Genomic DNA, 15276 nt, shown 5'->3' on the forward strand with positions numbered 1-15276 from the left:
GTGCTAATTTTTGGCAGACATAAAAGCTTGTTACAAATGAGCTATTGCAACTAACAAGGAGAGCTTTTCAGGTCCGAGCCACAGATCTTTACCAAACTTTTTTGGGGGTCTTCTGGTACTCAATACTGAAGCTCCCTGTGCTTAGTTTGATCTCATGGGGCTTTGGGCCCATTTTTTAGAGGATTTTCCACATTATAAAAAAATCTGTGTTATTTTCTATATCGATATAGAAGTACGTATCGATATAGAATAATAGAATATATAGAATAATAGAATATATAGAATAATATATAGAAGATATAGTAAACGACAAATACAACGATTAAAAGTTTTAAAATTTTTTAAAGAATCTGCTGGAATTTTTCCAGAATTTTTGGGACCATCTATCACTTAATTCAAGAGGCCCAAATTTGACGCTTTTTTAATAGATTTTTGGACTTCTTAAAGAGAGTGGTAGATGGTCCCAAAAATTCTGAAAAAATTCAAGCAGATTCTTTGAAAAATTTTAAAACTTTTGATCGCTGCATTTTTTCGCTTAAGTACTTCTATATCGATATAGAAAATAACAAAGATTTTTATATAATCTGAAAAATCCTCTACAAAATGGGCCCTAAGGCCCATGAGATCAAACTAAGCACAGGGAGCTTCAGTATTGGGTACCAGAAGACCGCAAAAAAATTTTGAAGCAAATCCATGACCCGGACCTGAAAAGCTCTCATTGTAAGTGGATGCGTGGATCTGACAATGCTCCATAATTTTTTTGTCATTTCATGATCATTTTTTAACAATATATAATTCGAGTAAAATGCAATTGAAACAACAATTGAACTATTATGTTTTTACCTTGAAAGTATTTTTTTCATTTATAAAAATATTATTGTTTTGTCAGTTGCAGATTTACAAATGAACATACTCGACATCTAGTGGTAAAACCCTAAATTGATGTTATCGTATTTAAAGTGATTGAAAAAAGTAAATTAAATAATTCTGAACAAAAAATGGTCTCTTGACACTTTTCTATAAAGTTGATGGATTATGAAACATTTAACACCTTGCGTTGCAAGGAAGAAAAATTAAACTCCAAAATTGCCAACTTTGACAGCGAAAATATAAATTAAAAAAGAAAAATGTATTATATTTTTATTATGCTTATGACATCACTTTGAAAACCCTGTTTTGTTTTGAGAAATTTGAATGTTCACTAATAATTATTGTTAATAAAAAATGTTAATAATCGAAATAATAAGCAATAAATCCATTTTATAGAATAATAATATAGTGTGTCTTAAAAAAGTAAAAAAAGGATATTAATTATTTTTTTGTGCGCATCAAGAATCTTAATTTGAAAAAAAGTATAAATAATGAAAAGAATCGTCGATGCATACTTATCGAGAGAAACTACATACTAGTCATTCGAGTATAAAATCATTACTTAATTAGTCTAAACTCTAAAACGTGTAAATTTATTCAGTGCAGCTTTAATAAGTTGAATTAATCAAACTCTGTTTGTTTTGATTCGTGGTTGCTTTTTAACGATTTCGATGCCTGAATAGCGAAATTAAGTTTTACCGCTACTTTGAGATTTAGCATCCACGCGTAGTTGAAAATTTTTGTAGTTTTGAAGCATAAATATTGTTTATTGTACGAAAATTTAATTCCTTAGATAGAATTACTAATTTCAAGGTCGTATTACCTTAACACGAAACAAATAATCACAGACATGATCGCAATTACATTAGTCTCATTGTGTTGCAGATCTAAGAATATAATAATGAAACGAAGGCATTCTCACTCCGATGCTTTCCATTTTCATGTAGCTCTTATACAGAGTGAAACTGTATTGAAATAGCACATCGTAAATGGGTAAGAAAGAAAATTTCTTGCGTATATATCGTGCATGCCTTATTGTGTTTTGACAGGACGATTCGTTACACGTCATCATCATCATCATCGCTGCGTCATCATCATTATATCGACAGAGGCCCCTGCGTATAATATAGAAAACGCCCAAGCTTTAATAAATCTATTGTATTATATTCTCGCTCTCTCACTGGAAAGTGTTTATAATAATTTGCAAATAGTCTCTATCACTTTTATGTTTAAGGGAAAATTTGGAGCATAAGCAGTATCGAGTCGAATTATCGTTCGTTGCCGCGGCAATAATTGGATGTGCTGCTCTGAACCAAAGAAAGTGAAACGCTAGATTGTATCGACATTGTCGTAGATATGTCATGCTTTTCGTGTCTTTCGTACAATGCACTTATGCATTTCCTTGTATAAGAAAGAGGAGAAAAAAGTAATGCTGCCTCAACCACGTACGAGATCGAGGGTAATGTAGAACAAAAAAGAGAAAATTTGATGTTCTAGCTTATAAGCCCCAGTGTGCGTTATTAATTTTATTAAAAAGTATATATAAAACTACGTGCGTGCTCGCCCGTAATGAGAATGATAATAAACCGTCTGAATTTGAATGTCACGCGCATAATAATGAGTCTAACTGCAGTCCGAGACTCTTTACTTTCTTTCTGAGCTTGAGCACGTATGCGCAAGGCTGGATTGTATCAAACAAGGAATCTCACGTGTAGCATCGTGCGAGCTCGAGTGTGCGTGCAGCGTATACATATATATGCATAACAGAATTTTCATTTTCGCGCTCATGGTTTTTTTTATTACAAGCCTAAAACGCGATGTTGCCAAGATTTTCAAATTGCTTAGTTAACGCTAAAACAAAATTTCGACGCGACGGGAAAGGTAAAATTAATTAATTAGTTTTGCACTTTGAAATTTTTCTGATGTTCAGAGGTATCAAGTCTATTTCACTGATTTCTCGCGAGTTATCAAATTGAAACTCAGAGCAGCGACGAGGAAAGAAACTAACCGCACGCGTATATCTAATAGTTCGATGATGCGGTCAATCATCGGCTCTCGACACAAATGATTTCTAATCCACAAAGGCTCGTGTGAACAATCAACAACGCTTGAGAGATACAGTAACACGTCCAATTCAAGGAAAGCAAAAGTGAAAATCTCAAGTTAAAACTCTGAGGCTTGCTTTCTGCAGATGCAAACGTTGAACTTAACTTCATACAGAGAAAAGGAGAAAGACTTTATCGCGCAGTTTGTTGTCTATGGTTACTTTGGTATCTTTTTAGATTACGCATTTATTCATGTACTACACGGAACAAAAGAGAATTAGCAAAATGCGACATTAGTAAAAAAATTGGAACTAACTTCGAAAGTTATTGTATACGGAAAAATGTACTTAGTTGCTTTTTTTGCTCGAGCATTGTTGAGAAACTTTTACTTTTCGAAGTCAATCGCTTTGTTGATAATTGAGATGTTCACAACTCAAGCTATAATATTAAGTATGGATTTTAGGATTAAATTAGAATACGAGTTTTAATTTTTTCATATTTACTTTTAATAGTCGCAATAGAAAAACAATGTACAGAGACAGATTCCGTATTGCTAAACGACTAAAGTCCTTCTATGTGATGTGTAAGAAAAATAACATTACAAATCGTCGTGTCGTATAAAAAAAGTAATATGACAGCTAATAATAAACGTAAATGTTAATAAATAAATTATCGTAATTCAATAATAATAAATATTAAAAAAAGTCATAAAATACAAAGAAAACATAGAGTTAAACACAAAATTTTATCGTAGTAAGGGGTTTTTAAGCGATTCATAAAACGTTTCTCATTACGAATTCGCAACTTTTTCGTCGGCTTACTTACAATTCTGGAGCTGAGTAAATTTTTTAATGTATCATTTTACAGATTGTTTTGTGTTTTTTCGTTTTTCATTGTGATTCTTAAATTCACGCATATGCACAATCATTTTGAAATTGGCTTAATACTACACATAATAATTTTCATCGTCATACTTTGGTTTTAAATAAAGGACTAGCGTGTCAAGCTTCACTCTGCCTTCGTGCATTTGTTTACGTTGATTATATAAATATTGAGTGGATTGATACAAAAATTATGAATTGACAATTAAGTTAAGTTATTTTTTCATATATCATTTTAACGAAAATTTTTCTGAAGGACTTATGATTTGTAAAACTGTTCGTTTTTATTACTATCAAATCATGTAAAATTATTGTATTAGCTTAACGAAATTGAAAGAAATGTTATTAACTTACATGATAAAATGATAAAACAACATAATAAAATTGTAATTATTTAAAAAAGATTATAACAGATATAATGAGTTGCAATGATAAGCCAAATAGATATTTTACAATCTTAAAATGATGCAAAGATGACAGGCGAAGCACACAGAGCTGTACTGTACCATTTAGAATCAGAACTGGAATTTAGAATTAGAATGTAAAAATACTATTTATATATGTACAACAATGAGTGTATGATGAATTATTTTTGTTAATTTTATCATACATTTGTTTTTACCATAATAATTATAGATGGGTGAGTTTAGTTCATTCTTTTCATCTCTATAATTCACTTGTAGCCATACTCCATACTTCAGCATAGGTATTCATCCATTTTGAATAACTCGTCTAATGTTTAAGACGGAAGATTTACATTTTTCATTTGACAAAATTATCTATACTTAAATTCACATATTGTTCTTATTATACTAATGAAAATATTGTATTACATCGCGTTTAATCATTAATGCTTTGTGCATATCAAAGAAAATCATTAAAATTTATTATTATATAGATGCAAACATCTGAATGTTTTATATCTGGCAATATAATTTACAAATAACTTTTTTTGAACAAAAGCCTATTAGCCTTAGAAATCAGTTCTTGGAGAATTTTTTCTTCAATAATTAAATAAAAATGTTATTTAAAAATTTTTGTCAGAAACGAATTATAATAATACCTTCACAGTGATTTGGGAAAATTGATGTTTATTTTGTGAAACAGTCTTTTGATGTTACAACAATCACGATTGTACAGTCAGAAAAATGCAATATTTTTTTCTAAATTTTTTGGTATGATTTTTTCATGAAGTACAATAAAAAATGTAAAGTTTATACATTAGTAATTAAAGCAGAGGACACGTTAGCTTCGTTCTCACAAATCTCAACGAACAGATTAACACAGACGCATTCAATTGAATTGAATACATTTACAATTTTTAAACTTTCTGAATTACGATGCAACCCTACAAGATAGTCTTGTCAATGAAAAATTTGTGAATATGCAAAGTTCACAATGAATAATACTTATTACAAAAGATCTGTATCTCATGAAATTTTTCTGTCATTAATTAAATTTTTTTATTATTATTATGAGACTGTCTATTTGCAGTCCAAAATATGATCTCTTTGTATATCTATATATACATAGATCGCGAAAGCGAGACAATAATATTATGAGTTAATTTGGACTGCGAATAGACAGACAATTATTATTCGTATGATATATGCATAAATAATTCGTAATACGCATTTCCGACTTTTAATATCTATCTAAGAATCATTTGTCGCTATTTACATTATATACATTAGTTAAAATTATCAAACCTTATTATTCACACTTATGCTTTTTATGATCGCAACCATTCGTATTCTTAATGATTGCATACTTAGGATTGACTATGTTTCAGAATAATCAACGAATTACTTATTATTTCATTTCATGTATCTCGTAAAATATTAATTACCATACCGTTCTCGAATCATAGATGATATGTTCACTCCCAAATTATCATTCTGGACGTACTTGTGATATCAACTTTTTCAAATATTACTTTCCAATGTGTTGTCAAATAATAATTATAAATTGAACGATTATTTTGGAGATTACATACCGTCTACGACAGTTATTCATTTTCGTCGCTTCTTTTGTCGACAATACACCATATCAATAAATGATTCGATATCATTATTACAAATATAAAACATGTATATGTAAATAGAACCTCTTAATTATACGCGAATATAATATGTCTTTAATTGAGCATAATTCGCGTAACCATAGAACCTTTTAGTTTTTACATAATTTATTTCAACCGTTCATATCTCACACATACAAATCTAACAGTTGGATTTTCTTTTTGTTTTTTCGTTAACAATGTACGCGGTTACAATTCAAGATTTCGGGGCTTTAATAACAAACCGGTATGACAATCATTACAACAATATTTACCATTATCTTGTTACACAAACTTCTTTTATTTTTGTATTTATAATAAAAAAACTCTTGGAGCGCAAGATACTTGAGAACTCGCGATACCTAGTATATACGGTTTATCGATAGGGATAGTTCAAACTCTTAGTAGGTTTAATATAAAATCTATGCTTTTACAAATCAATAAAAAATGATTTTTTTCGAACATATGCGAAAATTTGAAAGTATGTCAACACGAAAAATGTTCGCTAATACGTTCTCTTAACACCGGATTATTTACTAGATGTTGCAAGCACATGCATCAAAACGGTCCTTGAATCCAACGTTCAAATTATAATCACAATAGGCCAAAAACGCATTATATCAAGTCTCATGAATCTCGTGATTACATAATTGATACAATTGTCATTGTACCCTATTACAACGAATTTTCTATTCGAAAATATAGTATAAACTACTTAGGCTTTTGATATAAAAAAAGTATTAATATTTTTTACTTTATGAAGTCTATTTTCGTTTCATCTGTTGTTGATTTTTTCGTATTGTTTTTTACTTCTTAACTGCTCTATAACTTTTAAGATTCTAATTTGTCTACAAGACCCTCATATGATCCATTTGAATAACTTTTTCTTATTTTCCATATAGTTACGCATAGGAATTAACGTTTAAGACGTTGTGTGTGTTCTCGTGGAAGTATAATGATTTGAGTACATCCCATTCTATGTACTAGAACGATCAATTTAATGAGAAAAAAATGCAAAAATATATATGTTTACTTATGCTATATAAACATTCAGTTGATAAGACGTTCATATACATACACATATATCTTTTTAATGCAAAGTGTCGTATTTTAGTGGATAAGAATTCCATATTGGCAGGATAGGTATACATAAACCGAAAATTGTCAGAAACTTTGAAGCGTTCAAGACCTTGTTAAGGAACTTTTCATCTGAAAATTAAAAGTAATTAATTACTTGAAAATTAACGTACGTCACACATGCTATTGTCTTTTTGCACGAAGATACATCACTACAACAAGACACTCACTTTAATGTCTTTCAAATATAATTTACCATACAAGAGGGTCCGTGTAAATTTTAATCGTATACAAAAAAAAATTCATTGTCTCCATTGTATCTCATGTTCGATGTTTAATACAATAATAACTATGTTACATTCTTCTGACATAAGTTACTAATCTTTGTTCATTTTAGCTGTCATTGATTTTTTATAATTCAAAAAAGCAAACATATTTTCGAACTTGGAAAGATATTTAGGTAAATTATAACATCAGTCATAACCTATATGCAACTATTGAAATCTAATTACGCAACATGATTATATTGACTTATTTGTTTGCACGTTTACTTTTCATGATTTTTTTTAATTAATGCCGAAACAATTGTTATGGAATATGAAAAAAAATTCAATACAATATCAACTTCTTAATCTTAACATTTTGTAAGAAAAAAAGTTACGAGAAAAATCGAAGTGAAATCACGATTTTAATCGTAAAAATTTTCATATAAATTATCTAATACTTTGGTTGTAGATTAAACTCTCCAAGAAGAAAACCTATATTGTAAAAACGAATGCTTACAATAGTTAATAAAAAATAAATAAACAAAAACATCGCAGTGGAAGATGATCAATACATCCGCGATTGATCGCATATACTCATCTGTTCGTCACTTTACATCATATTTATTAATAATAATCTCGAAATCCTCCGCATTTTTTTCGCATTATGTACAAGACGTAACTCAATATATTACTGTACAGAAGCTATTTATCGAAATGTTATCGATCACACACCCTCAGTGTCCCTAAATTATCAATTATACACGCACTTATTTCTTATAGCAATAAACACAGCGTCACATTCACAGTTTACTTACATATATAATATAATAATATTAGATAATATCAAAGTTTTTTTTGCGTAATATAATGCCGTTATGTTCGAGTCAACGATGATAACAGCCGGCAGTGAAACCAAGTATCTGTATGGCACGCACAATTCAACGTGATTGTATCCATCTTCAGTGCGCGTTTCTTTTATAAAAAAGTAGTGAAAGTTTTAACATGAAGCAATTAGTAATAATTTTTTTCAGTCGACAACATTGGAAGTAGTCTTGGAATGGTCAACGCTTTTACTTTTGAAACAGCTCTCTACGATATGTTAATCATCGATAGTGCTCAGTACGACGCAATCAATACGCCTTGCACTGTTGATAAATCCGATACGTTTGGACCATGCGGCACACGCAATAAGTACGTCAGAGTCTGTAACGACGATATATTCAATGCATTTGATGCAATTTTTCGAATCTTCTGACCTATTTGCGTAGCATTAGTTTCACTGTTGAAATCGTTAATTCGATGATCAGTATCAATCGTGGCATTAGTTTGTATCACATCCGGCGTCGAATCTGAGTTGACGTTTGTACACGTTGCCCGAGATTGGCCTCGAGTCAGGGCTTGGTGCTGACCTCGTCGCTGTCGCATCGTAGTTAATGGGCCTCATCGCTGGCCTGGCGAACTCAGACGAGGTGTCCGTCAATATCAGAGTACTGTGGGGTCGATGTGAAAGTTGACAGTTGGTGCCCTAGGGAAAGTGCGGGGATGGGGCCCGCACGTGCAAATGTAGCTGGCGGGGGGGGTACCGTCGGCGGCAGAGGTGACTTTGTTCCGGCAGTCATAACAGTGACGTCTGGGGGGGGCACCGGCCTGGGCAGAGTTCGCTGCCGTGTCAACGTACCCTGCATACTGCCGAGCTGTTGATGCTGCTGATGTTGATGCACGCCTAATTGTGCCGCAGATACTCCCACTGTACCCATCAGAGCCATAGTCGAGGGTGGCTGGTCGTTGTTGAGCAAATGATGATGCAGATTGTTGTTGGTGGTGGTCGTGGTGGTACTGCTGCTGCTGCAACTGCTGCTGCTGTTGACGCCTTGGGAGTGTTGCGATACTGGCGAATGATGATGGTGGTGCAGGTGCGCATGGGGGTGCTGATGCAACGGATGATGCAATTGATGATTGACGGCTGAAGGACTGAGTGAAGGGTAATAAGCGCCCGGGTCCACAGACTCGAGGATCGTCGAGGTCTGGGCCGGGCTCGGCTGAGACTCATATCCCATATAACGGCCGCTCTCCATCTCCACGCTGTAGAAATTGACGTCGGCAGGTGGAGCCGGGCTCGGATTGCCGATGTAACTCGATTTCGAAGCTGTATGGAAAATAAAACAATTTTCTCGAATTATTATTACTATAAGTATCAATCTTCTAAAAAAACTTAAATTTTACGTGTAATTTTAAGTAATAACAAATGCTACGTTTCCTGAAAATGTCTATGGTTATTAGTGCTTTGTGTAAAATACTTTCAGTTTACAAAATATGAACAGTATTTTAACAGGGAACTAAATCAGTTATTCTCAAAGAAGTAAAAAAATTAAGTTTTTTTTGCAAATTAAATTTTACTTGGAAATTATGCGCTATTGTAAGTAACTCATAAAAGAGTTTGAATTGTATTATCAAACTTGCGATTCGGAGCGCGACACGCGCTCCTCGATTTATTGAGAGAGACACGAATAACCAAGTGAGTAATAATTAAACATATATGATCCATTATAATTATAGATAGTCCATATATTATAGTTTAAGAGTACGCCAAATTCGAAGCAAAGATCATCATTTTTCATAGGCGTTTTTTGAAATTTCTACCAAATAATAGAAGCCTCAGAAAACGGATTTGAAAACGTTCATTTTTACCATAGCAGCATTGTTTTTAAAAAAAATGTCATTCCATTGCATGAAAAATACACTAAGATGTATTATTGTATTTTTCATATTGACAAATGTGATGATAATAGCAAAAAATGTAATTAAACAAATACATGCAAAAATTACAGTGAAAAACCAAAAACCTCACAAGCATGATATATCAGCTCGCGTGCCTCTCCATTCAGTCATCTCTTTTATAAATATAAGTATACATATTAATTTCTCGATGTATTTTATCATCAAAAACCAACAAAGTAAGTTGGTGCACAAAAGTTATAGCAGTTGTTTAAGCTCTGCTTAAGACAGCAGAATTTGCAACAAAATACTTAGCTTCAATAACAAGCAATAGTTTTTATTATCGAATGTATAGCAAATAAAATTTACGCGTCATAAAACTCACTTAGACTTTAATTAACATGAGTTTGATTAATAAGTACAAAATATATTTTATATTCAGATTTTAGATGAACTATTAAATTTATCCGTTGTTTTCAATTCTGATAGAATTTTGTACTGTAAAAATAGTCGGTACACGAACTTGTCATTTAAATAATTATTTCAATACAAAACATCTCAAAAATCAAAGTGCAAAAAATATTCAAGTGTAAATGCAATCAGCAATCCAGATGAACGTTTTAAACTTATTATAACGCGTTTTAAAAGTGCCTTTGGTGCGTTATTCTCAAAGTTAACTGTTGAATACAATCTGTGCAACTTGATAATGATCAATGCTGATTAATTTTAAATCAATAGTTATACATTCGGGAAACAGGGGGGAGATGGACATTACTGGCCAGACCAAGTTGAATATCATGAATGTGTTCATAACTATCGTTACATTGAAACTCAAGTAATTCATGCTCAAATTTAGCGTGTTTAAAACGAAAATATTTTTTATGCAAGCATGCGTTAAATTTTCGAGTGTAAACCTTTTAAAACAATCAATTTAATCTTGAATGAATTTTAATGGTTTTTAGAACAATTTTTCCATTCATTTTTAAATACCAATAACTTGAATAAAATTATTAAATTCATTGAGATATGAATATAGTAGTTGTAACCAAGTCAAATTTTTCTAGATCTAGTCTATACTAACTATAAGATATCTAGTTCAGCAAACAAGCATGTGAGCTGTTTGGTGTCCATTTTTATGTTATATGATATATGCTTTAGTATCTACTCAAATAATAAGAGTTTTCAGAAATGTGAATGAAATTAAAAAATAACGAATTGAAGGGTGATAGGAGATCTGGCCAGCGGCGGCGAAATATGAGAACTGAGCAGTTTTTTTTTTGTTTTTTGAGAAGACACCAAGAGAGCGATATATATGTTATATACGTCAAGTCTTGAGAGGTTTTCGGGCACCTAGTAGGTAGTGGCGTAGTAGTAGTAGTAGTAGTAGTGGTAGTAGTAGAAGTAGTAAGACTGTCGTTATCGGTCGTAGACAATCCTAAGACCGGTGACCCACCGGTTAATGTGCCAGTATTTGATATTCGTTGGGGCGGTGAGTCCATACTCAGGATGCTAGGTAAATGATTACTGCGACGATTCAAGGTGCTTTGCTGATGAACCTGCATCTCCAAGCCACTTTTTCCATAATCCGATAATGTTGGATCTATCAAATAAGTACTAGCAGCCGTTTTCCGCCCCTCGTCCTGTTTTAAAAAAATCAATATTTTGTTCGTGATAAAAAAGATTCCTTTAAATTAATATTTAATAATTAAAAAATTATTTAATACATTTTTCTTAATTTTATGTGTTGTATTATCGTATATGAAAAATGAATATTACAAAAAAATATTTAAAATTTATAGTTGCAAAGCTAGCGAATGTCTGATAAAATCACAGAATGAGAACTTTATTCATGTTTTAAAAAAGGAATCGCTAACTTTGTAATATAACATGCAATATATAATAATAATATATTAGTATACTTATTCGAATTATACACGTTGATGTCAAGCTTCAATGTTTCTTTTTTCACCAACGTGTATATCTTTAATTATTTTAGTACTACAACTAACCCCCGGAGGATCTAAGCGCTTAGCTGAAAAAGTATAAGATTATAAAAGAAAAAGAATTTCAATTTTTGTAACTTTAAGTATTAAAATGAATACCGGAAAAGTCAGAACTTTTCCGTAAAGATAGTTAAGGTGCGAGGATTTGAAGCAAACTAATCGTGATGAAGTCAGGTAAAATCAATTTTGTGAAAAATCAATAATAGATATAACTCAATGGGATGAAAATGAAAAGGGTTAACAGAACTCAAACCTACCCTCCGGAGTTACTTGTTACTTAGAACATACTGACTGATCGCACTGACCACATAATCGTTAGCATCGAAGTTGACGTCGCTCTTCTCGTCTGACACAGAACTTAACTCGCCTGTCATCGTATCACCGTTGACCGTTGATGGCGCGTACATGTCTGCAGTTTGCGATTTGTTTATACCTATAAATGATGTTGAAAATATTGTTAAAAACTTGTAATTTTATTCCTTTATTTAGTAAGCACCCAGTTGTAGTATTTTATCCAGATCATAATTTTACACGAAATATGAAACAATTTTGAAGTAATCAATTTAAAATTAAGAGTAACTTCTCGATGACTTGTAAATATCAAACTTACGGTCTCGGTTTTTCTTTCGTACAATATACCACAACATGAAGAAGACATTAACAACGAAAAAGATGATTGATATTGCGCCAATAGTGTACACGTATTTAAGAGGTCTTTCACTTTTCTCTCTCAAAACGTCAGGCAGATTCTCAGCACTATCAGGCCCTGTATAGTTGAGAAACAAACAGAAAAAAATGTGTAATTACCAGAACGTTGAGCCTTCTTTTTCGAAACTAAGGCAGTATAGACAATAGGTGTGGCAATGAGAAGACAAGCGAAGGCTGATACAGCGATGATTATTACGATGAGGTAAGAAGAATTGATCTCGCTGACGATCAATTCGTTCGGTGGTGCTTCACCTGCAAACCCAAGCAGTACAATGGCCCCATCACCCAAGCATGATACCACTCTTTTTTACTTTTTAACCGATCAATGATCAATGATAAAATTATTATGTACATGATTAATATAAAAGGGTTGACGATATTATATTAAATTGTAATTTTATCACCAACCATTCTGTATCAATCAAACGCAATTACACGTTAGCAATGAATATACAACACTCAGATAGATGAATATATTCTAGTTATGAAATGAAAATTTACTTCATTAAGTTAGAAATTCATTTGAAAAATGTTTACTAGTTAGATTTCAAATCAACTTATTGTAATATAATTACCCAACGTATGTCAGTTTACAATGTAAATTAATTTTCAATTTTCAAATTATTTATACATTAATATTCAAATAATGAATACTATCTATATTCAAATGAGTTTAGTGAATGTTTGATATCTTATGTTGACATATAATACAAGCGTTTATCTATCAAGCCACCATATTTTAATACAATTATTTTCTACTTATACCATTGCAACTAAGTATAAAACAGAATGTGTAAACTTACGTAACGTTTGGACCTTCAGCAGATCAGGTAGAAAAGGGCTTTCGCCCTTTGTGTTCCGTGCCCTTATACTGAAGACGTAGTACGTGCCAAGCTCCAAGTGATCGACCACGGCTCTGTGCGTGCCAGGTGAAACGTCTAGGTAATGATAGTTGGTCTCGTCGTCACGAGCTTCCCGCCATCTTATTTGATAAGAGGTCGACAAACCACCATCAAAGCCACTTTTCCAAGCGAGGGTCACACTATTGTGCGTAATGTTGTGAGCCTCCAAATCAACTGGCTCGTCGGGTGGCGACGTAACGTCGAGTCCAACAGTTTGTAAATCTTGTCCATACTTGTTCTGAGCGATACATTCATACTTTCCGTAATCACTTTGCTCAACTTTGTAGACGGTGAGAATCGATTGTGAGTAAAGGACCGATAACTAGTTTAGGAACAAAGTTAGGTTAAATATGATGAAGGAAGTTGAAAGTTAAAGTGAACGTTAGTGTAAATAACTTACGTTGGTGTACGTTAAACTGTATTTATTTTCGGTCCGATTTGGCATTATGGTTTTTCCGTTGTACACCCAGGTAAAGTGCGGTAGAGGTGAGCCTCGAGCTTTGCAATAAAGCTGGGCGTTTGCACCATTATTCACAGCAGCTTTCTTAGTTAATGGGGTATTCGCCATTTCTGGCCCGACTGTAAAACAAGAGAAATGAATCCTTTAATGTAGTAAAAACGAAGTATTTGGTTATTCCTACACGCGTACTTTGTAAAAGTTCATTAAATTGTTAGCTCTGTTCTATACAATGCATTTTTGATGCGTTATTTTCAAATGTTTAATTTCAAGTAGGGTTATATATTATAAAAATGCGTTACTTACAATTAGTAATGAATAGTATTGGCTCAGAGGTAACGTTATTGATGCCATTATTGATGTTACATCTGTATTCACCAACGTCTTCTTTACTTGGAGTGCGAATCGTTAAAAAGGCGGTTTTATTGATAAATTGGCTTAAATAACGATCTCCTAATTCGGCCACATTAACATTTTCTTTAAACCACGTTACGTAGTTCGGACCTATGGGCGATCCTTCAATTTCGCAAAATAACTTGGCCTCTTTACCTGCAGGATAGACCAAACCTGAAGTTGATGAGCTTTTTATGGTAGTAGGATCTGAAATTTTTATGTCAGAATTTATTAATCAGATGAATCATTAAATATTCATTTTATTTGTGTTGATGTTCATCACACAAAAATGGTTACTGCAAGTGTCGTTCTTTTCGAAAATTTAAAATTTAGTTATTGTTATAAATTATTCAAACGGAAAAAATGCGATTAAATTTTTACAAAATAAATTATTATAAAATTGACTGAAAATTTGTGATATTCATTCGCGAAAAAGCTTTTAAAAAATTTTAAATATTAAATTAAGTAAGTGATATAAAAATGTTAAAACAAACCAAGTGGCAATACAAAATCACTCAAAGAAAACCAAACTCATAAATAAATTGTTGTGTACTGTGTACCTAGCGCGCATAAAGTGGGAATGAAGAATCGGCTATATTGAGGCTTACATTGAACTGTCAAATTTAAATGGTAGAACGTTTGTCCTCGATCGTTGATAGCTTCACACACGTACGTTCCAGCATCAAGTCTCTCCAATCTGGTGATGTTTAGTGTGGAGCCTCTGGCTGTTATGCGTGATCTAGCCACGTTTGAACTCAGAGGCAAACCATCGCGTGTCCACGAATAAGTGATTGCCGCGGGATTACCACGGGCAGCGACGGATATGACAAAAGGCTCACCTTCCATACCTACGAGCTCTGTTGCTTCCAAATTTTCGAAAACAGGTTTATCTATAGAAAA

General features: G+C 32.5%; 1 protein-coding gene across 7 annotated transcripts in view; it reads right to left on the bottom strand.

The window, feature by feature from the left end:
• Positions 1-4870: 4870 nt before the first annotated feature.
• The window catches only part of LOC106653041 (nephrin-like), an 81668-nt gene continuing 71262 nt past the window's right edge, over positions 4871-15276 (bottom strand). For 2 of the 7 annotated variants that reach the window (XM_023462513.1, XM_023462512.1), the window contains exons 12-19: positions 14985-15266; positions 14290-14583; positions 13927-14105; positions 13428-13848; positions 12527-12682; positions 12222-12349; positions 11367-11553; positions 4871-9344 (exon numbers count right to left, since the gene is read on the bottom strand). In XM_023462513.1, coding sequence (XP_023318281.1) covers positions 8659-9344; positions 11367-11553; positions 12222-12349; positions 12527-12682; positions 13428-13848; positions 13927-14105; positions 14290-14583; positions 14985-15266 — 2333 coding nt within the window. In that variant the 3' untranslated portion in view covers positions 4871-8658. Of the gene's footprint in view, positions 9345-11263; positions 11554-12173; positions 12350-12526; positions 12683-12723; positions 12877-13427; positions 13849-13926; positions 14106-14289; positions 14584-14984; positions 15267-15276 lie in introns of those variants that run through there. The other 5 variants (XM_023462514.1, XM_014372269.2, XM_023462516.1 and 2 more) reach the window with 4 other exon arrangements.

This window comes from Trichogramma pretiosum, unplaced genomic scaffold (assembly GCF_000599845.2).
Source record: "Trichogramma pretiosum strain Unisexual culture from Peru unplaced genomic scaffold, Tpre_2.0 scaffold8, whole genome shotgun sequence".
In the NCBI taxonomy this organism is placed as follows: Eukaryota; Metazoa; Arthropoda; class Insecta; order Hymenoptera; family Trichogrammatidae; genus Trichogramma; species Trichogramma pretiosum.